At 36.2% G+C, this 23794-nt stretch overlaps 2 protein-coding genes across 2 annotated transcripts; both read right to left on the bottom strand.

Annotated features, from left to right (window-relative positions):
• Window positions 1-2380: 2380 nt before the first annotated feature.
• Window positions 2381-9868, bottom strand: LOC106065652 (uncharacterized). The gene is made up of 5 exons (XM_056027154.1): window positions 9720-9868; window positions 7543-7687; window positions 6119-6203; window positions 4659-4788; window positions 2381-2577 (listed from the first exon to the last, which is right to left on the bottom strand). Exons 2-5 carry the CDS (start codon window positions 7641-7643, stop codon window positions 2468-2470), a joined length of 426 nt encoding a protein of 141 aa, XP_055883129.1. The 5' UTR covers window positions 7644-7687; window positions 9720-9868; the 3' UTR covers window positions 2381-2467.
• A 5393-nt stretch (window positions 9869-15261) lies between these two features.
• On the bottom strand, window positions 15262-17986 carry LOC106065653 (uncharacterized). Its single transcript, XM_056027128.1, has 4 exons — window positions 17809-17986; window positions 17285-17375; window positions 16017-16155; window positions 15262-15486 (listed from the first exon to the last, which is right to left on the bottom strand). The coding sequence occupies exons 1-4, from the start codon at window positions 17976-17978 to the stop codon at window positions 15377-15379; spliced, it is 510 nt and encodes a 169-aa protein (XP_055883103.1). The 5' UTR covers window positions 17979-17986; the 3' UTR covers window positions 15262-15376.
• Between the last annotated feature and the right edge of the window lie 5808 nt (window positions 17987-23794).

The raw sequence follows: 23794 nt of genomic DNA on the forward strand, positions 1-23794 counted from the left end.
AGGCGGTCGATTTAGATTTTCTTTTCGCCGTCTGCGTTTGTCCTCGGCAGCAGATTTTCTTTTGGTCTTAAATGTGTATCCCGCGACCTTCGTGAGTGAACTCCAGCTGTCTCGTTCTGAGGCAGCATGCAACCAGGTGCTCTCTTCTATGTCAGCCAAGGAAAGTTGACGCCTAAGCAGGTCTTTGAAGCGTTTTCGTGGGGCGCCTCTGTTACGTCGACCACCTTTTAGCTCACCAAAAAAAGACTGCCTTTGGCATACGTTCGTCTCCCATACGGGATACGTGCCCTGCCCAGCGCAACTGTCGGACCAAAAGAAGTCCCTCTATACTGTCCATACCGGCGTTCGCAAGGACATCGCTATTTGTAGTGCGGTCTTGCCACCGTATGTCCATGATGGAGCGCAAGCATTTTTTAGTGGAAGCGCTCAAGAAGTCTTAGATGTTTCCTGTATAGTGTCCATGTCTCAGAGCCATACAGAAGGGTTGAGAGAACCACCGCCGGTTAGACACTGATTTTTGTAGGCAGGCGGAGCGATCTGTTCCGCCAAACCCTCGCCTGAAGGCTTCGATAACCGCTACTGGCCTTGGCCAGACGGTTATCAACTTCCTACGCGTCATGCATTCAGTCATGCATATTAACCAATGACTTAAATTCTGCCAAGTCACTGGTTTTCCTGGTTAGCTCAGGCAACCAATTAAATGCTCTAATAGCACTAAGGAAGAAGGAGTATTTGTACAAATTTGTCCTAGCATATGGAATGAGGAATGTGCCTTTATCTTTGTGTCTTTCTGAGTATTTTATTAATTTTTTTTTGTGTTTGAAGATTATGGTTCAGAGTTTTATGTATAATTGCTACTTTACTTTTGAGCCTTCTGTCCTGAAGGCTTTATAAATTTAGTGATTTTACTAAAGGTGTTGCTCTAGTCAAATGTGAATATTCGTTTGTTATGAATCTCACTGCTTTATTTTTTGTCTGTTCCTGTTTCTTAATGTTTTCTTGAGTTGATGGGTCCCAAACAGAGGATGCATATTCTATTATTGGCCTAACCAAGGTTAAATAACATTTTAGTTTTATGTTCTTATTTGATTTATAGAAATTTCTTTTAATAAACCCTAATGCTTTGTTTGATTTTTTGATAGTTTCATCAATAAGGGGATTCCATGACCGTTTTTCATTTATTATAACACCTAGGTATTTTGCGTTTTTATTCCGTGTTACTGGTTTACCATGAATAAAATAAGTGGAATTAATTAGTTTTAGTTTTTTTGTTACTCTTAATAACTGACAATTTTCTGGGTGGAAAGACATGGTCCAATTTGATTCCCATTTCTGTAATTCATTTAATTCTCTTTGTAAAATGTATGTATCTTGTGTTGTTTTTATAGTTCTATATATTATGCAATCGTCTGCAAATAATCTGACTTTTGTTCATGAACTAATGCAATTTGGTAAATCGTTTATGTAAATTAAAAATAGTAGTGGACCCAAGACTGTTCCTTGAGGTACACCTGAGTTTACTGTTGTTGGTGTTGATTTAGAGCCATTTATTATTACAGTTTGTTCTCTCCCTATCAGAAAATCTTTAATCCACTGATGCAATGGACCATTAATGCCAACATATTTTAGACTACTTTTTTCTTTTCTGAAAGTGAAAAATCTTTTTTTTTTTAAATCACTTATGCAAGCAGTTTTTTCATACAAATACACCACTTTTACAACTATTCACTATTAATAGTAACAAACAAAGAAACATTATACACTTAACCAAAGGAAAAATTATTTTTTTTTGGATTTTTTTTTCTTTTACGGAAATGTTTTTTTTTCTCTTGAGGAATAAGAGATTGGTCCTTTACAAAACAATTAGATCACTTAGATATTCATTATAAGACATCAGTTTGGCCGGGTTCACACTTAACTTCACATTCACTTTCACCTATCCTTTGGTCTGGGGCACCACACAAGATCTGCTAACCTTTTTTTCTACATTCTTCTCTGGCATTTGTCTTTGACAGAATTTCATTCTGATAATATTGAAACCTACCTTTTTACCTGCCTGAGTGGACCACTTCGGGGGCCGATTTTCAGTTTGTGTTTCCACACAAACTGTCTTTGTAATCTTGTTAATTTTGTTTTTATATTTTTTCCCCAGATTTTACTTTTTATCTTTTTATGTTATAAATAAGACGTTCCTATGAAGAAGCTAATTATCCACGTGTCAATCTAATTGTAAATGCCAATTATGGACCTGTCCTCCTTTTGCCAGGTCTGATAACCCTTGCTCTGAATAAAATATAAGCAAATAAAATGAAATAAATTAAATTACGTAAACAAGTAAAAAAAAAGTTAAATCAGTTAAATAAAAATAAATTAACACGCCTTAAAAAAAAACAGCTTTTAATTCAAGAAAAATCAAATACAATTAGCCCAACATGTTTGAGTTATCAGCTGACTGTTGTACTTCATTCTACGCTGCGTTGACTGTATAGTTAAATGTTGTCATGTACACGATGTGTGCATGGGCTTCAACATGGACCTCTATCAATCCATCCACTGATCTAGTACACACATGCTGTACTGTAGAATAGAAGCGCAGATAGGTCAGGTTGTGTTTACAATGATAATGTCAAGCAAGTACGGGTAGTATAATTATTTCTCATCATAATAACAACCATCAAGGGGTATTGTGGACTTATAAAAAAAAATAATAATAATCTTCGAGTCCGAAGATTAATGAGGAATGCAGTATTTCCCGTGGATACGCAGCCACAGCAGTGACCTACATATTTTGCCATATCCGGGGCAAACGTGACTATTGTCCGCCGTTGGTCAATTAAGATTTTTCTTTCGTCTCAAATGTGTATCCCGCGGCCTTTGTGAATGACCTCCAGCTGTATCGTTCTGAGGCCGCATTAAACTAGGTGGTCTCTTCTATGTCAGCTAAGGCAAGTTGGCGCATAAGCGGGTCTTTAAAGCGTTTTCTTTTAAGTCGACTACCTTTTAGCTCAACAACAAAAAAAAAAAGACAGATTTTAACATTCATTCGTCCCCCACATGGGATATGTGCCCTGCCCAGCGTAACTGTCGGACCATAACAATTTCCTCTAAACTGTCCATACCGGCGTTCGCAAGGACATCTTATCTTATCTTATATAATACAGACGTTACTTCAAAAAAAAAAGATGATTACGTCCTAACGGTCATGCATTCAGTCATGCATATTAACCAATGACTTAAATTCTGCCAAGTCACTGGTTCTCTTGGCTAGCTCAGGCAACCCATTCCATGCTCTAATCGCTGTTTGTAGTGCGGTCTTGGCACCGTTTTATACATACAGCAAAAAATGTTATGGACTATATTTGTGTAATACTATTAAAAGTAATAACCATAATAGGGTATTAATGCAGTCACGATATGGACAAGAACAAGTCAGTTAAATTAAGTAATATTCGGAAATTATTTATTCATAAAAATTTTTTTCAGTTGTTATTGCTGTAACTTAGCCAAATAACCTCAAAGAAAGGATTATAAAAATAGAACGTTTAATCATCAATTAGAAACTAGATCTAGATCCAAACTAATCACATCCCAAGCGTCCTTGTTTTCATCGCTTCTCTGTTTCTCCATCGTGCCCCATGGTCCACAATATCGCGCCAAATGACAGTGCGCAATGTCGAGTCATAACATTATTCTAATTATTGTAAATTTTCACGACAAACTAAACAATGTCAAGGACGCTAAATTGAACTTCCATGTTGCCAACTAAATACAATAAAAGAACTACAAACGGGAGGGCTTACAAAACTTGATACTGCAGTGCTAAAAAGTGCTTAAAATTTGTTCTATAAATTAAAACAACAACAACAACTAAATAACAACATAGTTCATCAACAATTCCTTTATTTTGCTTACCAACAAGCTTTGCTATTATAGTTTTCCCGCAATAGATGAAAAACTCTAAGCGTTAGAAAAAGCTAGATCTCTTTAAACACTAAAGAAGTTTCATGTTCACTTGTGTTTTTCAAGAACGTGTTGTACTTTGTAGGATTTGTGTATTCCAAGGGAAGGAGAGACGCCCCTTTATTAATGACTTGGAAGGAATCGATAGAAAAAAACAAACTGGAGGCTAGGGAATAAATGTTTTAAAACTGTAATCAAGACAATGATGACACAATCAAGCTAATGGAATGTGAGATAGATCACAATCTTGTATCGTCAATAGTATGTCACATTCACAAGTAGACTTTGAGGTCTCCGCTCCGTGACTTATTATTTGTTTTACGTACGGTTTACACGTTGAACTGTCGTTCGGTCGCTTGATGGTTCTGGAGTCATACCCCGCCCGCTTCCATCTCCCGTCGTCCTGCGGGAGGTTTGGACTGGGAAGTAGATTATCTACAACTCTGAAGGAAAAATCCGAAAAATATCAATCATTTTACAATCATTTTACATCCTTGCACGAACAACCTCAAGACGGCGAGAATGGCGACTGACAGTGTCCGAACCCGAAATGTTAATCAGTTCAGACCACATACCACATGACCAGGCAGTCAGCCACTGGTGAATGTTACATAGGCATCCTCTGCATAGAGATTTAAAGTAATAGTTTCCTAGTTACTTTATTCGAACCACAAAATACAAACACAAGTTTCCCTAACCTGATGTGTTTAGTTTTCTCCTTGTGCCACTGGAGTAGTCATACACTGGGAAATCGATGAGTCCATTACGTTTGAAGAGGCAAATAGTGAAGTGGTCGTTAGGAATGAACAACTTGATGTACAAGAAGCCCTGACAACACAAGACATTAGAATACAAGAAATTGAAATGGAGAGAGAGAGAGAGAGAGAGAGAGAGAGAGAGAGAGAGGAAAAAAAACCAAAGAGACAAAAGGGAGTGGGGAGAAGTGACAAAAAAAAAACGAGAAACCAAGATAGAGGAAAGAGCAAGGCCGATTGAAACCAATGAAAAAAAAAACCCAACTCAGAGCAAGGAAAACAATAAAAAAAATACTTTAAAAAATCAACAAAGCTTATATTAATCATAATTATATTAATCCGTTTGGATCAGTCATGTCATTAAATTTGCAATAGATCTAGACTAACAATGATAAATCTGTGCGATTAAAAAAAAGTTTTACCAATTCTTTTTGTTTAGCGCAATTTCATGCTTTTAGCTTTCTCAATGCGCAATGATCCTATCGCTTGTCTGGACCAGTTGGAAAGAGGATTGGGAGGGGGGTATGTAGGGAGTATGTGAGTCCATCTTACCATAATCACTTGGAAATGCATTTAAAAAAACTTGTCCCTCAGGACTCAGGCCTCCTCAAGAGAACTCATTCAACTTATACCACCTATTCTGTCAGATACGATTTATTTCCCTTGTTTGATACCAAACACAATAATTAATTACCAAACGTTAATTAAATAATTGTATTTTTAAATTGATTCTTGTTTTCTCAGGTACAAGAAATAATTGTGCAACATTTCAACTTTTCGTGATTGGGTGTGAGAGAAATAATGAGTACAAACTTTTTACCAGAAAGACAGAGTTGATAGAGGCTTTGAGTTGATAGAAGCTTTGAGTTGATAGAAGCTTTGAGTTGATAGAAGCTTTGAGTTGATAGAAGCTTAGAGTTGATAGAAGCTTTGAGTTGATAGAAGCTTTGTAAAAAAAAACAAAAAAAACGAAGCTTATCTAAAGGGAAGAAGTTCAAATTTACAGCCATATCTTTCAAAACTGCATAATTTATTTCCCTTTTTCGATTTCAAAGTTAATTTATTACCACTACTTAGTTTGTTTGTTTTTCTCACTTATTAATGTTTTGCTAAGAACAATGAATACTTATGCAAGGTTTCAACTTAATTCAAGAATGGGAAGTGGGAGAAATAATGTTCAAATTTTGTGCCAAACCAAAGGACAGAGTGAGCTTATATAAACTTTGTAAAAATTAGTAAAAGAGAGAGAGAGAGAGAGAGAAAGCTTTTAAAAATCACTTGAAATAGAGTGAAACAGTTGTTAGCCAAAAATCTCAATGCTTTTAAAAAGACATCTTCTGTAACTGACATCTGTAACTCGTATTTATTTACTACAGAACTCTTACAATCTTATAGCGTGTTACCTGAGGATAGTGCCAGCTAATTTTCCCAGCACTACAATACATGGGTATGTTATAGAATATCTTCTTGTCATTGCCTTCGAGTTGGCTGTAGAAGTAATAAAAGAATACCAACTTAAATGAAAAAAGAAACATTTAACTACTAGCATATATAACAATAAAGACAAAACCTGGACATATGTAACTAATTGATTCGCATATGTTTTTCTCTCTCTTGTCTCGCACTCTGTTGGCATTTAATGTACTACACGTTAACCAGCTCTCTCGTTTCCTCTTTGCTTTCTGACAACTTTGTAAAATGTAAAAATGTTTTACATGTTTCGGATGTTCCTTCAGAGTTGAAGATAATTACTTCCTAGTCCAAACCTCCCGCAGGACGACGGCGGATGGGAGCGGGCAGGGTTTGAACCTGGGACCATCGATAAATCTGAACGACAGTCCAGCGTGCAAACCGCACGACCAGGCAGCCACTCCGAGGCCCATCATTTCTTTGTTTTCATATCTCATGTGTATTGTCGCTATTGCTTTTGTCTTTTTCCTGGCAGAAATGTAGGAAAAATTATCGAGAAATCTGATAATCTCGTGATAATCGCGTAATTTTTTTTTACTTACAGTTTGTTAGGATCTGAAAATGAAACTAAGCAGCCATCTTATAAATCTTAACGTAAATACGAAAACACGAAAAAAATATTTGTATAAGAAAGATTTCTCTTGAGGTTGTTAGCTGTCCATCTGTACTGCTTTCAATATTCAAAACAAACATTCTAAGACGAAAGTCTCTATGGATGAATTAAATGGGATATTTTCATCAAAGACGACAAATTTATAAATAACTTTTTGATGTATCGACATACATAATACGGAGTGGTTGATAAGTAATGTATTTTAAAAAGCATTCAATAATTTTAGCGGACTTTTTAGCACTGGAAACTCAATTTTATAAACTTTTTCTTCACATAAAACAATGTAATTGTTTTTTTTTTCGTTGGCAACAGATATTTCAGACTCTCTCATAATCGTCACGTTTCGTATTCGAACCTTTTTCTTTAAGTTTTTATTTCATTCGCTCTTTTAGTTCTTCATATCTCTTTTCTCCCTCCCTCCCCCCCTCTCTCTCTCTCTCTCTCTCTCTCTCTCTCTCTCTCTCTCTCTTTCTGTGTGTGTTTGTATTGCTTTATAAATAAATGTATTTTGAATATAAACCGCATCTATTAGTTTGATTTACAATAAATGGATAACGCCGATATAACTTACTGACGATGACGCACAAGAAACCTCTTAACTAAATATAACCATACTTTTACATTCAAACTTTAGATTGTAGTAAATACAATGAGACTATCTTAAACTATGCACATGGAAGACCCACATATATAAACATGCGGCTACACAAAAAAAGCATGATGAAACGACAGTATAATAGTAACCTGGCTCGGGCGAAGTTGCATTCCTCGTCTGCACTGAGAAATCCAATCACCAAAAGTTGTAACAGCAAACAAATGACTTCTGCTGCTACCATCTTGCCCATTGTTTAGTTCGATGTAGAGTCTGATGTTTATGTCCTCGCATTCACTATAACAAACAATAGACTCAACCTTATAGTAGAAGTTTTTAAAAAAAATTAGGACATTGATGCCTAAACTTTGGCCTGCGGACCATATCCAGTCCGTAAATAGGTATTATTAGGCCAATTTTAACTTCTGTAAACAGAGTATCTGTTACGTTGGACTGGACGCTTTTGTTCAGTGATGTGGTCCGTGAATGTGTGTGGATTATTACATGGCCCAAGGTTGAAAAAGTTTGGGCACCACTGGCATAGAACATTAGGCTACAATAGATCTAGATCAAGCGGATTGTAAATAAACACATTTTACAGGTGAGTGGTTTTAATTAAAGTCCCCAATACTGATTGGAGCTCTAGAAATGAGACTTAAGGATCTATACAAACACACTTCAGTACACCGAGCGTCATTGAACCGTCTTAAATGCGTTGCATCTGGAAAGTTCGATAAAGTAACAAACTGTACGCCCCGATATTGACGTGACTCAATGTAAGTAGGTCCATTAGGATACAGTGAAATTGTAGCGTATATAAGCCTGATAGTGTAATAAATATACATGTTTTTATTTAGACAGTTTCCTAAAGGACGATGCTGTTTATTGCAACATATAGACGATTAAGGTTTGCTTGTGTTTGGAATAAGACCACATGACTTTGCTAGTCTTTGAGATGAACACAAAGAAAGAATGAACAATACCATCTGTTAACATTCAGCATCTGATGGCTGGTATGGAACTGTCCAGAAGAACTTGAAGATGGTTTCTGGAAAGCGGGAAGTAATGCCGCAAGGCCATAAGGATGGCGTAACTTGTGAAAGGGTCTACAAAAAGAAAGGCAGACTAACATGTTTTCATGACCTCAATACTGGAGAATTGTTTTAAACGTCCATTTTAAGGAAATTGATAGACTATCAGGGAAAAACAAACATAGTGAACTACCGAGAGAACATTGCACATGCCGGGGGTGTAACAAGTAATCGTTATTCCCTCCCCCCACACACACATACACATCTTTAACATAAACATCTTTAATATAAACATCTTTAACATACACATCTTTAACATACACATCTTTAACATACACATCTTTAACATACACATCTTTAACATACACATCTTTAACATACACATCTTTAACATACACATCTTTAACATACACATCTTTAACATACACATCTTTAACATACACATCTTTAACGTAAACACGCGCGTTCCAAGTCCACTATGTCGTTTCTCATGAGAACCATTATAGAAGTTTCCATAAGAGCACTCGGCCTTACGCCTCGAGCCATATGAAGAGGGGAGGATGGTTTATAATGGACCAAGTGCCCGATACAGTTTTGATCAAATGAGCGATCACTTCAGACAGAGGGGTCGTTAAGGATCCAGTCTCTCATTCTTGGATACTGCGAGAAAAGGTTTCCAGTTATTAAAGGTCTAGAAGGGCTGGGTTTTGACTCTTCAACGGATACTTTAAAACGAAATCTCATTCTCGAGGGTCTGGCTGTTCAGGCTCACCCTGTGAAAACTAGCATTATCAATAAAAGACCTGTTCGTTTGAGATATAGTTATGATATTCTTGGTACACTTAAAGCTGCCCAGTTGATTGACACCTCTTAGACATTCAATAGCTGGCATTTAAATTCGTGGTTAGTGATAGGGCGGATTCTTGATACAGCGGAACAATCAGATCTAAATAGGTCTATTAATACTCCAAAGTAGCCTAACTTATCATAGTTAAAAAGAAAACAACAACTTTCAGGCCAGGTACTCATTAGAGTTGGGTGGCTTCAGGGACGCAATAAGAAAACAAGAATCCCTAAATTCAAAAGCGCAGTCTTCACCCGAGACCCCACGTTTCGGAAGCCAAGCGCTATACCACTCAGCCACCGCACCCTGCTAAAATAATAATGAACGTAGACTGCAATGTTTTCTAAACCCCATTATTTTCTTAATTACAAAGTACAGATAACACCAGTTATAAAAAATTTAGTAATGAAATCAAGTAGGCTTACATGCTATATTAAAGGTATGTCTAACTTACCAAAGAAACCATTAAGCGACGAAAGAATACGAACGTGTGTAGCAGTTAATAACCTCGATTTGAATTACGGCTTAATAATAGTTAAAAACTCTTTTTATGAGCAATTTATTGCTGATCTACACACCCCTCCCCTTCACACCTACCGTCTGAAGATCGTTGTCGCACCGTCTTAATAGACGTGCTATTATTTTCTGAGCTTGTTTCATTGAACATAGATTATATGAGTAGACCAGAGAGAAAATATAAGAGGAGTGGCAGACGATGATATCTTTCTACAAATCCAACGCTATCTCCCGCCAAAAAGAAATCCTAATTATAACAAGTATTTAAAAAAATGCAAACACACATTTTTTTTTCATATAAATTTGGAGTAAGAGAGGCAACTATTTTTATGTAGTGTTTCTCAAACTGAGGGGAGCGCTCCCCCTTAGAGGGGGTCTTGCCAAGTGGGAGAGGAATACGAGGTCGTTCAATTTATTTGTAAGGAAAAAAATGCGTTTTCTTTGTAGTTATAAATGTAGGTTTGAATATTAACTACTAAAATAACCATGTTTGAAATATTACAATGTTTCAATTAAGTAAGAGACGTTGTTTCGTCTTAGAGATAGGACCTTTGAAAATCGTAAACTGTTTTCGCGAGAGACGTCTGCTGCAATATTGACTCTAATCTTTTTGAGAAGACATTTCAAAATGCTATTCTTCTCGACTTTATGTAAGATCTGTCGGATTTCATTCGAATCTCGTACATAATTGTGTTAACGACTTTTACGTAACAAAAAAAAGTTCTGCGACAAAACGTCCAACTAAGTTAACACAAATATAGTCTTATGACAAAAAAAACACATTATATAGGTACGTTCGCTATATATACCTCGAATGCCCCTCGCATAATGCCATTGAGAAAATGGTGAGTTGTAGACGAAATAGCACGAATTTCTGAAGCAAGAAAACGCATGGTTACGGTCCCCGCTTAGGATACAGTTGGGGGAGCTTACATTCCTACCAAGACCACCTTATTCGCTGCAAGGGAAACCTATTGCCGTTCCAATACTATAACCAGAAAGATTTTTTTTTTTGAGTAAAAAAAAAAGACTATAAAATTATAATCGAATTTTCTTTTTCGATCAAAATAAAAGAATAAATGAATTATCTGTATAGCCTATAAATACAAAGAAAAAACTGGAACATTTTATACTTTCATACTGTCTGCAAAAGTGTTTTTTTTTCATTACATCTCTAAAACTATACCGGACCACACTGTGGGAGTTTACAGCACACCCACAGACCACCGGGGGGGGGGAGGCGGCGAGCCAATAGTGAAAGTTTGAGAATCACTCTTAAACAGCTGGGGAGAAAACTAGTACATTTTGCTCATACCAATTAAACGAATGCTCCAATAAAAAAAAATGTATATATGAGACAGAAAATCAATAATACATACAACTTTTACAGTAAAATTATTTCCCCGCTAGCTTGTGGTCGGCCTCACATCTAACAGATCCTATTTCAAATTTTATATTTTGAAGCTTTGATTCACTCATCAACTGATATTCAAATTTGCAATTCATACGTTTTTGTGCAGTGATGTTGTCTCCCTTTACTACTTTGTAACAATATAAAATAGAAGCTTATCACGCACAATGTTACATTCAGCCGTCAGACATCTTCATCGAGTCTTCCCGTGGAGCTGATGTACCGTCTTTATTAAGACAGTCACATCTTTAAGATTGTATTCAATAGCTCTGGCCCTTTCTTTTGAAATGAGATTAGGTCTAGTTTTGAATAATTGTATTTTGCTTCTATCAGACCGTTGAGACGGATGTCTTTTGTGTAACTTTCTGTCTCAAAGCCTTGGGCGCAAAGAAATAAGTAAGTCAAGGTTTAAGCTTCTGAATGGAATTGTTAGGTTAACGTCCAGGGAGTCAATCACAGGACAGTTTGTCATTTAAGTACAAATCTTGAGTATCACGTGTTTATCTTGGTTTCAGTCGAACTTAAGGCTCGACCTATTTAAATGTTTACCACGTGTGCTGTTGGTTTCAAAAGTTGTCAAGGTCAGGAGGTGTCAATGGGCATAGGCTCCCAGGGTCTATAGAATGCTCTTAATTGGTGTGCATCTCAGATAGCCTCTGACATCTAACTGCTCGTGTGGCTTAGATACTATGATCGTCGAAACTGCTCTCAATGACTGCTGAAAGGGTAAAGACGGATACCTAACGCCACAAAACCGGGAGCTTCGTCAGACTAGTAAGGCAATTTAAGTAGGAGAGGGGTACTTTGAGTTTAAACTCAATTGCCTTACGGTACTAAGGATTCAGGAGACAACCTCGAGGAAAATTCAGGAGTGAAGCCCCTTAGGCGTTGGGAGTATCAACTATGATATTCCCTAACTCATCTTCTGCAATTGAGTTGGTGCCGAAAGTAATGTTTAGTTGGATCACATCAATATGGTCTAGAGAGGAACCATGACGCATGGGCCATCCATGGCCCCTTTATCTAAAGCTCAGGAATGAGCCCCCGATAGGAAAGTCTGGTGATGCTGCAAATTGCTAAAAAAATCAAGGTATGCAACAGTTACGGGTTATAAGTTCATCTTGATTGGCGTAATATATGGACGCCATGTGCTTTCTCTGACGGTGGGAGAGGTCTTCGTGCCTTACTGATCAGCTACCCCCCGCCTCAACCTGGAAAGCCCCCAGTCAGTTAGGTGCTGATCCATGACAGCTTGCCTGCTCTAATGGGTGCTTAGAACTTAGTTTAAAACGACAAGCAGGCTGAAAACTTGCACCAAGCAATAAATAAAGAAAAATTAAAAAGGACATTTCTGTCATGTGACTAGCTGCATGGAATGTCAGGACATTTCTGTCATGTGACTAGCTGCATGGAATGTCAGGACATTTTTGTCAATTGACTAGCTGCATGGAATGTCAGGACATTTCTGTCATGTGACTAGCTGCATGTAATGTCAGGACATTTCTGTCATGTAACTAGCTGCATGGAATGTCAGGACATTTCTGTCATGTGACTAGCTGCATGGAATGTCAGGACATTTTAATGTCAGACACACCAGATTCTGCCTGACTCAGGAAAAAACTAAAACCAGTGAGTCATCTGGGGGCATCCAGACAGAAGAAACTATACATGATTTACTGAGTACTTACTCCCCTCCCCCACCCCCCAATAAAAACACGTTAAGATATCTATATCATAATTTTGAGTAGCGTCAAATCAATATAAATCACATTACGTCCGCACATGATTAAAGAAAAAAGAACATACATGTCAGTGATGCTCAAACTACTGCCAGTAACTTTAACCGGTACTAGCCGACCCCTCGAAAATGAGGCAGCAGACGTCTAGAGATTGTCTCTGACCGTTTAAGATAATGAAAATATGTCCCACTTATCTATTAGTTAACGGTTTGGACGAACAAATGGATCACTTTAAATGACATGAATATCATTTAACATTGATAGATCTATAAATTGAACTAACTGAAAAAAAGTTTCCGTTTTGTCAGCGATGGTAGTCTGTGATACTATTTTACTATATCGTACCATTGTCTGTTATTTAATGGAAGATTTTTAAAAAAAAATTATTTTTACAATTTGTTAAAAAATTTCTGTTTTTTTTTGTTGATTTTTTTTGTACATAGAAGTTTTGTTTTAATTAAGCCTCCGTGGGATGTCATCATATTTGTGCGCGAGTGTATTTTTTTTTGTAATAAAGAGAGAGAGAGAGAAAGAGATGGAAAGAGAGAGACAGAGAGATAGAGAGAAAGAAAGAGAGAGAGAGAAAAGAGAGAGAGAGAAAGAGAGAGAGAAAGAGAGAGAAAACGAAAAAAAGAGAGATAGAGAAAGAGAGATAGAAAGAAAAAGAGAGAGAGAGAAAAAGAGAGAGAGAAAGAGAGAGAGAGAGAAAGAGAAAAAGAAAGAGAAAGAGAGAAAAAGAAAGAAAGAGAGAGAAAGAGAAAGAGAGATAAAGAGAGAGAGAGAAAAAAAAAGAGAGAGAAAAAGAGAAAGAGGGAGAAAGAGATAGAAAGAGAGTATACTTCGTCTTCCTATACAGTAACATTGACTCTGTGGTTATCAACAGATTGCTGAATGCTTATATGACAGCGACTTCATTATAACTAGAGAGATGAAGGTGGAGGGAACAATCCCATATTTACAGAAAATATATCTCAATTATGTAAGATATTTTTTTTTACCTTTAACGACATCAAACAAAATAAATGTATTACTACTATTTAAATGACTGTTTTTTGTTTTGTTTTCAATTGATTCATGTTTTGTTAGCAACAATGAATAATAGTGCAAAGTTTTTACTTGATCCGAGAATGGGCTATCGGAGAAATAATGTGTTCGAAATGTGTACCAGACAGGCAGAATGAGTTGATATAAGCTTTGTAATTACGGATGGAGTTAACTTATTTTTTAACTTAACTTCTTAAATCTATGTGCTGGTGTTTGCATATCAAATCTTTTGTATCTGCACTTAAAATCACGGGAGTTGCTGGACGAGTAAGTTATAGGGTCCAACCTCCCTCCGTTGTGAGAAAGATCATAAAGAATATATTATAATAATTAAATCGATAGAATAACACTAGCATGATCAAGTAATGGCGAAGCCACTTTCAGTTTTAATTATAATACAAACGCTGGATTTCGTTTTGTACGATATGACTTCAATACTAAATCCTTAAATTATTATTGGCCTAACCAAGGTTAAAAACATTTTAGTTTTATGTTCTTATTTATGTTCTTATTTAATTTATAGAAATTTCTTTTAATAAACCCGAATGCTTTGTTTGATTTTTTGATAGTTTCATCAATATGGGGATTCCATGACAGTTTTTCATTTATTATAACACCAGTAACACAGACTAAAAACGCAAAATACCTAGGTATTATAATAAACTCAAAATGAATAAGTTTTCTGTTTTAGTTTGAACCCGCACTGAAATGCTATGAAACTCAATCGCTTTGTACATAGGTTGACATAACTATTGCAACAATAACAACAAAATAATTGTAAAAAAGCTTTTTTAAGCGAACGAACTCCACGAAAGGAACATTTACAACTATATCTCAATAATGAAGAAGTTATTTCCCTTTTTCGATATCAAACTAAATAATTACTAATTAATAATTGACTAATTGGTTAATGAAAAAAATATTCATATTCCATCTATATTCCATCTATTACAATAAATAATTGTTTAAAGTTTCAGCTTGATCCGAGAATGGGTGTGGACAAACTAACGTGTACAATGATCTCATCTTAAAAACTACATATTGAGTCTTATTTGAGAAGACTGACGGATTAATTCTCCTTGTTGGTATTATATAAAATTACCAGTAATTAATTGATTAACTGGTTAACGTTTTTAATGATTTATAGCTTGTCTATGCCAAAACATTATTGTGCAAATCTTCAACTTGATCCGAGAATGGTTGTGGGAGAAATAACGTGTTCAAACTTTTTACCAGACAGATAGTTGATATAAGCTTTGTAAAACAAAAAAGAAGCACTTTGCAAGTTCTTGTTATAATAGTTAGCTTTTATTACAATGTATATGTTCAGTTATTCCATTTCTTCACATCACGAGACGTTTTTATTTTTACATATGCAATGCTATTATACCCGTAAGCTCATTATAAGAGATTCACTCTATATCCAAATGTAGTCCAATAGATTTGCGTGCTAAAAGCTGAAATGAGAAGTTCTGCTTTGCCTGATGTTGCAATAGAGCAGGCCGGGTGATCTAAGTACAAACAAGAATTACATTAAAATAGAGAATCAATGTGCATTACAGTAAAATGTTTTCATGTATGTATTAATTTGGCTTATCTTTATTTTTTTTTTTTGAATATTAAATATATTTACAAACAATCTGACAAATGCTTGTCAATGAATGTATAATGATATGCCATTACATTTTAATTTTCCTGCGTTGCCTCCCTGTAGTTCTAAGGAGAAAAAGAACATCAAAATGATGGATTTTATATTTTATAAATTAACAACTCCTTTTTATTTTTATTGTTAAAGGAGAACATTACTCAAAGTCAGTAAAGGACAATGAACTCATCTTAGTAAAATAATATAATTTATCCTTACTTTTGAATGATTACTTTATAACGGTATAGGTCATCTGTAATTTTTTTTTGATAACACCATATTCAAATTCAGAGTATTTTGGACTATATAAGTGCTAAAGTATTTATTGGCTTTTGTTTCACATTTTCGTATAAGCAACCAAAGACTGAATACTTAAAGGAAACATGGCAGTTGTACCTTGTGTAGGTAGTGCCAATGGAACGTCCTTCCCACCTGTGACGTCACTTACTCCACCTAACATCACTGCCCCGAATTCGGTTGTCTGGACACACAGAGAGTGAGGTCTGCCTAGTGTGGAGGAGAGGTAGATGTAGCCCTGTAAAATAAAGAAAAAGAAATAATGAAATATCTCATGGCGACATTTCAAAATTTCCGAGGGTAAACAATGCATAGATCTAGGAGGCAAAGTGTTCTCATTCGCTTAAGTTAGCTTTATTGGTTTACATCATTTGTTGATATAATATGTGTTTTAATTTATAGAAAGTGAATATATTATTTTTTTAAATTTTATTTTGAATACTAACTTAGTAATTAATGTTTTTCTGACAGTGAGATTTTCATGTGACGTCAAAAAAACCTATTAATTTAATATATTGACTTAATTTATAACGAAAACCATACTGTAAAGTTTACAATCTCGTAAAAGAAATAGACCTAGATCTATACAGTTAGATCTAGATCATTTCAGCAAAGAAAAAAAAGCGTTATTAAGAAAAGATCTACATGCTTGACTAAGCATGGCAATGTGTATTTTCTCGCCTGACCACTCAGCACACAACAAACACTATCGCTTGGTTGATGGTTGTCTTGTCATGACCGTCTACACATAGTCTAGGTTAGTCTTACACTGACCAATTTGTTAAAATCAGTCAGAAACACGTTCTATTTACTTTTGGACAAGGAGGGTGTAAATGAAAATGTTACTTTTTTGTCAATATATACCATATTTTGCATATTCAGTTAAGAGAGAGAGAGAGAGAGAGAGAGAGAGAGAGAGATGCGACTAGAGTAACAATTTAAATTGAATAGTATTGTACATTTATGTAGTGTGTATTATTAAAGTGATTTCTAGTTCCAGAATAAAAGCTTTGTATTTATTTAAAGAAGACTTCTTTTTTGAATTTATAATTTGCAGCAGTATCTCCGGCATCACGATATTGTTCAAAATTGTCTAACAGGGAAAACCATATAAAATTAAAACATCAGAAACGCATTGTCTGATCAACACAATCTCATCGTAACATCAAGATATCGTTGTCATCTGGCACTCAAACATATATTCTCACAAATACATTTAAGCTCATTTCTTTAAACATTAAATAAAATAGGGGCCGCAACAAAAATCCTGTCAAGGTCTCCACTTACTGAAATCCAGCAGCGCTCGAATGTAGAGTCCAGGACACTAATATGATAGTCACACACGAGGCAGAGCTAGTTTAACATACCTGTGGCCAGTCCCAATCGAATTCTCCCTCTGTGCAATTCTCTGGAACGGTTTTATAGAGGACTGGCTTGTTGTGAATAGTCTGGTTGGTCCTATTATCAAAACCAAAAGAAAGTTTAGCAGCAAAACAAGATGCAACATAAATGAATACATTGATTTTATTACATCTACCGATTAAATGAACGTAACAACTATGCAGCTATTTTCGACTATATTAGTTCGACTTAATTCGACAATCTTAGTTCAACTATCTTAGTTCGAGTATCTTAGTTCGACTATCTTAGTTCGACTATGTTAGTTGTAGTCACAGAAAATTATTTACCTTTCCTTTAAAACAACAACCGATACACTAAAAGGATCAACCCCCTAACCATAACTTTAAAAAAATCCTATAAAAACGGCACAAACATGTATTTATACATAGATCGTAACGTTTGCTCTAAGTAAAATCGTCAATAGTAACCACATAATGCGTTTGTTGTTCGCACAGCAATCACTAACTGATATATTTGTGGATGGGCTTACCTGACTGACCCCATATTGGTCAGTCGACATCTATCAGCCGAAAATACGACATCAACTGTAATAAAGACAATTAGTATGCCCCCGAAAAAGCGATAGTTGAACATCATTCTCTTGGATAGGCTACTAATGAATATCTCGGATGGACGTTCCAGTTTAATAAAAGTTGGCATGAACTTTTGTGTGTTATAATGAAACTTAAGGCCTACTTTTTCTAGAAATTTAGATTTAAAAAAAAAACCTTATCTTAATTTGCAAAGTGAAGTCATTTTCTTGTCTTTTGCCTTAAATGTGGATCTTTTTCGGACGGGGAGATCGTAAGAACACACTGCCGTTTTTTGTTTTTCAATTTTCTGCTATCTTACCATTTGTTGGCGCACATACCCCGCGGGTTACACAATTTTAACAAAAAAACGGATGGCAGCTGTGTGAGGTTTACACAATTTATTTTACTAATAAACATAGCATAACGGAATCTATGGACATACCGGTGGGTCTTTATACCTCCTAGAGTTCGCTGTGTGGTGAAATGTACGTTGGAAAGCTTTATGAATAGCTCAGTATAAACCTCTAGAAAACTAATAGCAAAGATGCGTCAGAGAATCTTTATTATACCAATGTGGAAATGTAAAGACTACGATGCATGCAATACATCTGCAATCCATCGCCAGTCTCACTAATGTCTCACTTTAGTTTGTGAAGCCATTGAAACTTTTATTCTATTCACTGTCTTCTTCCACTGCAGCAGCAGCTGGTTATAAATGAGCTCTTCATATGCGGGTGCCTGTTTTACCATTTTGTTTTTACTCATTTTGTAGTTTGTGCGGGGTATGTGCAAGTGCAGGTTATATGAGGGATATGCAGGAAAATCCGGTAATTGGGTCTTCTGCGAATGCTATAAATCAGTGATGCCCAACCTAATTCGACCCACTGGCGGGGGCGATCGCCCCCCCCCCGACTCGGCTGACCCCCCCGCCCCCCAAAGGGGGGGGCGGACGAATTTTAGTATAGAATTCACACAATTTGTATACGAATTTATTATGTTAATAATATATAATATTTATTTATATTTCAACCTATTTTTAAATTATTTCGCCCCCCCCCCTCTAGTATGTTGGCCGATTTGGTGGGGTCGGGAGGGGGCGATGATATCAATCCCGCCCCCCCCCCCACCCATACACTTTCGAGTGGGGGGGGCGGTCCAATTTATTTGTAGAAATCACAGCTTGCTAACAGAAACAATTATATATATATATATATATATATATATATATGATTAAAACTTGTTATTAATATTTTAACCGATCTTTATATTATGTCGTTCCCTGTTTGTCGAGGGGGGGGGGAATACCTCTACTGCCTAAACCCTTTGAGTGGGCGGGGGCGGTCCTACTTTTATGGAGAAATCATAGTTTGTGAACAAAATTAATTCAATTTATATATAAATTTTATATTATGTCAATCCCCTTCTGGTATCTTAGCCGATTTGGTGGAGTTGGGGGAGAGTGATTGCATGTACTGCCCTCCCACTCTAGCCCTCTGAGTGGGGGGGCGGTCCTATTTTTATGGAGAATCATAGTTTGTGAACAAAATTAGTTGAGTCGCCCCACCCCTATTCTTTAATGCCAAATGCAATCTTTAGCAGAAATTATTAAAGGAGCGAGGATTAACCGTTTTCACTCTACCGCCCCTCTCATTTCCAGACATAGTTTATGTAATTTCACATGAATTTATCATAATTATTTTAAGAAAGTTAGAATTCAAACGAAATTTTTAGTATAAGAGTCATGATTGAGAAGTTCTACTAACTCAAATAATACAGAACATAGTCGCCTTTTCCCAACCTTTACTCAATCTGAAATTTTTCTAGTTAAATAAATTTGGGACTATAACTCACAATTTATACTTTAATTTTATTGAATATTATTTATCGAATAATTCTTTTTTCGGCGGCGAACCTCAAAGCCAAATCTAAATATGTGGGGTATCTTATCTTCCCAAGGAACAAATCGGTTTTATTTGCAATGTATTAAGGGCCTATAAATTCATATTAGAATATTTTTCAAGTACAACATTATTCGAAAGGTCCTTTTTTAATAGTATGAAAAATGAGCTTTAGGTCAGGAGAATGCGTTTCTTCTATGAAGTATGCAAGAAAAGGTTTTTGGCGTCGGAACTCCACTGATGAATAATGAGCTGTAGTTGTCAGGAGAATGCGTTTCTGCAGTGAAGAAAACGCTTTTGACGAACTCCATCGATAAATAATGAGCTGTATATGTCAGGAGAATGCGTTTCTGCAGTGAAGAATGCAAAAAAAAAAACCGCTTTTGGCGACGGGGCTTCGCCCCGAACTCCATTGATAAATAATGAGCTGTAGATGTCAGGAGAATGGGTTTCTGCTTTGAAGAATGCAAGAAAAGGCTTTTGGCGTCGGGGCTTAGCCCCTAATTCTTTTTATGAATAATGAGCTGTAGATGTCAGGAGAATGCGTTTCTGCATTGAAGAATGAAAGAAAACGCTTTTGGCGTCGGGGCTTCGCCCCAAATTCTTTTTTGAATAATGAGCTGTATATGTCAGGAGAATGCGTGTCTTCATTGAAAAAAGCAAGAAAACGCTTTTGGCGTCGGGGCTTTGCCCCGAAACCCACTATGGAACCTTATAACGCTGCCCCAGTTGTTTTGTTTTTCTCCGAAGGTTGAGAAATGCTGCGCTTTTTTTCTCATATATATATATATGCTGTACGCACGTTTATGCATAGGGTTAGGGTTTACTGGGCGTTAGGGTTAGGGTTTGGAAAAAAATCGCCCCCCCCCCACTCCAAAGTTCTGGATCCGCTAGTGATTCGACCAGAGGGCCGTTTTTATTTCCGACACTCGTGTCGCGGGCCACATGAACAAAAAGTAGGCGATATTGACCTGAAACCCGTAGATCCTGTGCGTCATTAATTAATGGGATATTTGAAATGTATCTTTTTTTTCCCGAGTCAGAAGATGGCTTCATTTCTCTACTTAAAATATCAGCAACATTGTAGCTAGCTTTACAACGGAGTCATTTTGTTTGGTAAATATCCTCCTATTTTTAGGCTTATTTTAACAATCTTTTATTCGCGGCTCAAACCAAGAATGCCGTCATATTTGTTTCATAATGTCGTTTATATGTTGTTTTTTTTTAAACAGCCACACTTTCTTTATAAAACAAATATGTTGAGGGCCCAAGGCCCCTAACGTAAGTAAAGATAAATTTTTAATTTTTTTTTTGGAAAAAGGGGGGATTTTCAACACTTTGTGCCGACATTTCGGCGGGCCGGATGGACTCACGTCGCGGGCCGGATCTGGCCCGCGGGCCGTACTTTGGCCATCACTGCTATAAATACTTAAGCATCTCTTAGAGTTTTTCTATTTTGTTTGCTCTTACATAGACCCATTTCACCTGTCAGTATAATTTTACAAGATCATTGAATCTTTACACGTTTCAGAAGTCCTGTCTAAATATAACATCGACCCGAAAAGATAAAAAACAACAACATTTTTTAGCGGCCCCGAAAGGGTAAAAGACGCTATTAGTTTTGTCTGGCCTGTCTGTCCGTCCGTCTGTCCCGTTTAGATCTCGTAAACTAGAAAAGATAGTGAAAATCCGACAGCACAGTATTTTAGACCATTCAAAGTTCTGATGCAACGGCTCCTTTTTTCTTTTCTGAAAGCGAAAAATCTAATTTCTTAATCCCTTATGTAAGAAGTTTTTTCATAAAAATACACCACTTTTACAACTATTTAATATTAATAGTAACAAACACTTGACACTCTCTGTTGGGGGACACAGCTATTTACCATTTTATGTAAAACATTTATGCAAACGGTTGTAGATTTTTTGTCAAAAAAATATTTTTTTGTATTGTTGTATTGTTAAGTTATGTAAGTTCTGATATATTATGTACTATATTTACACACAAAAAAAATGTTTATTATTTTTTTAAAGAGAAAAAATCTATTTAGTATGCATATAGGTCAGACATAATTTAAAGCAACAATTAATTAAACAATTAAGTAGTTTTTCATATTATCGCGTGGATTGTAGCACAAACCAGCCGCCATTGAACACCTAACCAAAGAAAAAAAAATTTTTTTGATTTAACAGAAATGTTTTATTCTTGAGGAATAAGAGATTAACCCTTTACAAAACAATTAGATAAATTGGATATTCATTATAAGACATCAGTTAGGCCAGGTTCACATCTAACTTCACATTCACTTTCACCTATCCTTTGGTCTGCTGGACCGCTGGGGCACCACACAAGATCTGTTAACCTTTTTTTCTACATAATTTTCAGTCATTTGTCTTTGATATAATTTCATTCTGATAATATTGAAACCTGCCTTTTTACCTGCCTGGGTGGACCACTTCGGGGGCCGATTTTCAGTTTGTGTTTCCACACAAACTGTCTTTGTAACCTTGCTTATATAAATATTTTGCATCCCTATGGTATAACTCCTTCGTGAGCTCCATCTCTTTTCCTATGAACTCGTCGTTGGCTATGTATGAAATCAAGTCTTCATTTTGAAAAGCCGACCGCACACAGGAGGCATTAGTAGGTCGGGTCTGCTGCAGTGTTGGCTGAATTCGCTCTAAGTTTTTTTTTTATTGATCTTCTTTCTTTGCTGATGGCTGTCCTCTTTGTCTCATAGCTCTAAATACTTAAAGTCACAGTCCAGGCCTTGAGGATCGACCAATCACTGGCATCTCTCATCATGGGTGTTGATTCAACATTTTTTTGAACGAGCTCTTGAGTATCTTTATATCTCTTTATATCTCTTTATATCTCTTTATATCTCTTTATATCTCTTTATATCTCTTTATATCTCTTTATATCTCTTGGTTTGAGCCATGACCATTCGTTTTAGATGGCCCGAACACTGACCAGCAACGTCACAACATGTGGGCCGGTTTAGCAGTTTAGATCGATGGCGTGTTGCCACGTCACAGGCCTGTACGACGTGGGAACTAGCTATTGGTCACCACAACCCACATGTTGTGAAGTCGTATGTCAGCGGTGAGACCTTCTTTACACAAATGGTTTCGGTTGAGTCCCTTTGGAAAATCTTTCATAATTAACACATTTCGAGAATATTGTTCTTAAGCGTTATCCATATTTTTTTTTTACTTTAAACTCTGTGTCATAGACCATTCTATGGTATCATGTGTTGCTATTCTGATAATAGAAGAATGCTCGACATCTCATGTGTTGCAGTATCTTCTTCTGTGTCTGAAGAATAGTTTAGTGACTTTTTAAATTCATATCATACGCCGCATTTCTTACAATTAGACAAGTTAAACAACATTTTTGTTATTTCTTTTTTCAAGTAAACGGATTCGCGGACATAAATCCATAAATAGACCTAAAATAATAACTAGATTTCTCCAACAACTGATCTACACGAAAACAAGATACGACAGCAGACGACAGATTATTATATTCTTCCTACATTAAAAGTATTTATCTACAAAAAAAAAATGACAGAAACAATAATGGTCTCCTCCAAGATCTAGTCCATGATAAACAACGAAAGGCCGCCTACTAAAATTAACTTTCTTTATTAACTTGTTTATTGATTTGTTTCGTGATACAGACTCTCATTACTGGTCAACATCGGCTGTGTCGTCAGGACATTTACTCATGAGAAAGTAACGCCATGAGCTATTATAATGTATAGGTCTGGACGTAGAGATTACATGGGAACGAGCTCACCCAGATACTCTGATACTCACTGGCTTCTTTTTATTTCTTAAAATGTCAGCTGGTGTAAAACAACATTTTTATGATTTTAAAATGTTAATATCCTCAATTGTAAGAGTTTAGGAACGTTCAATTCTTAGAACTTTTAGCGGCCTCTGCCCGAGAACCGCTTTATTTTGTGATCTTTATTCGTATGATTCGTACCGCAACGTTCGTATACGACTACAGGCTTGCAGGGGCCCCCCAAGAGTTTGTGTT

The sequence above is a fragment of the Biomphalaria glabrata genome, chromosome 4 (assembly GCF_947242115.1).
Source record: "Biomphalaria glabrata chromosome 4, xgBioGlab47.1, whole genome shotgun sequence".
NCBI lineage: Eukaryota > Metazoa > Mollusca > Gastropoda > Planorbidae > Biomphalaria > Biomphalaria glabrata.

What these genes read in the sequence shown, in the direction of transcription:
- LOC106065652 (XM_056027154.1), bottom strand. Translation starts at nt 7,643, where the DNA reads ATGGGCAAGATGGTAGCAGCAGAAGTCATTTGTTTGCTGTTACAACTT. An exon ending in TTAGCTGGCACTATCCTCAG is followed by an intron (nt 4,789 to 6,118) that starts GTAACACGCTAT and finishes TTGTGTTGTCAG; the next exon opens with GGCTTCTTGTACATCAAGTT. An exon ending in GAGAAAACTAAACACATCAG is followed by an intron (nt 2,578 to 4,658) that starts GTTAGGGAAACT and finishes TCTATTCTACAG; the next exon opens with TACAGCATGTGTGTACTAGA.
- LOC106065653 (XM_056027128.1), bottom strand. Translation starts at nt 17,978, where the DNA reads ATGCCAACTTTTATTAAACTGGAACGTCCATCCGAGATATTCATTAGT. An exon ending in ACCAATATGGGGTCAGTCAG is followed by an intron (nt 17,376 to 17,808) that starts GTAAGCCCATCC and finishes TTTTGATAATAG; the next exon opens with GACCAACCAGACTATTCACA. An exon ending in TCGATTGGGACTGGCCACAG is followed by an intron (nt 16,156 to 17,284) that starts GTATGTTAAACT and finishes TTTATTTTACAG; the next exon opens with GGCTACATCTACCTCTCCTC.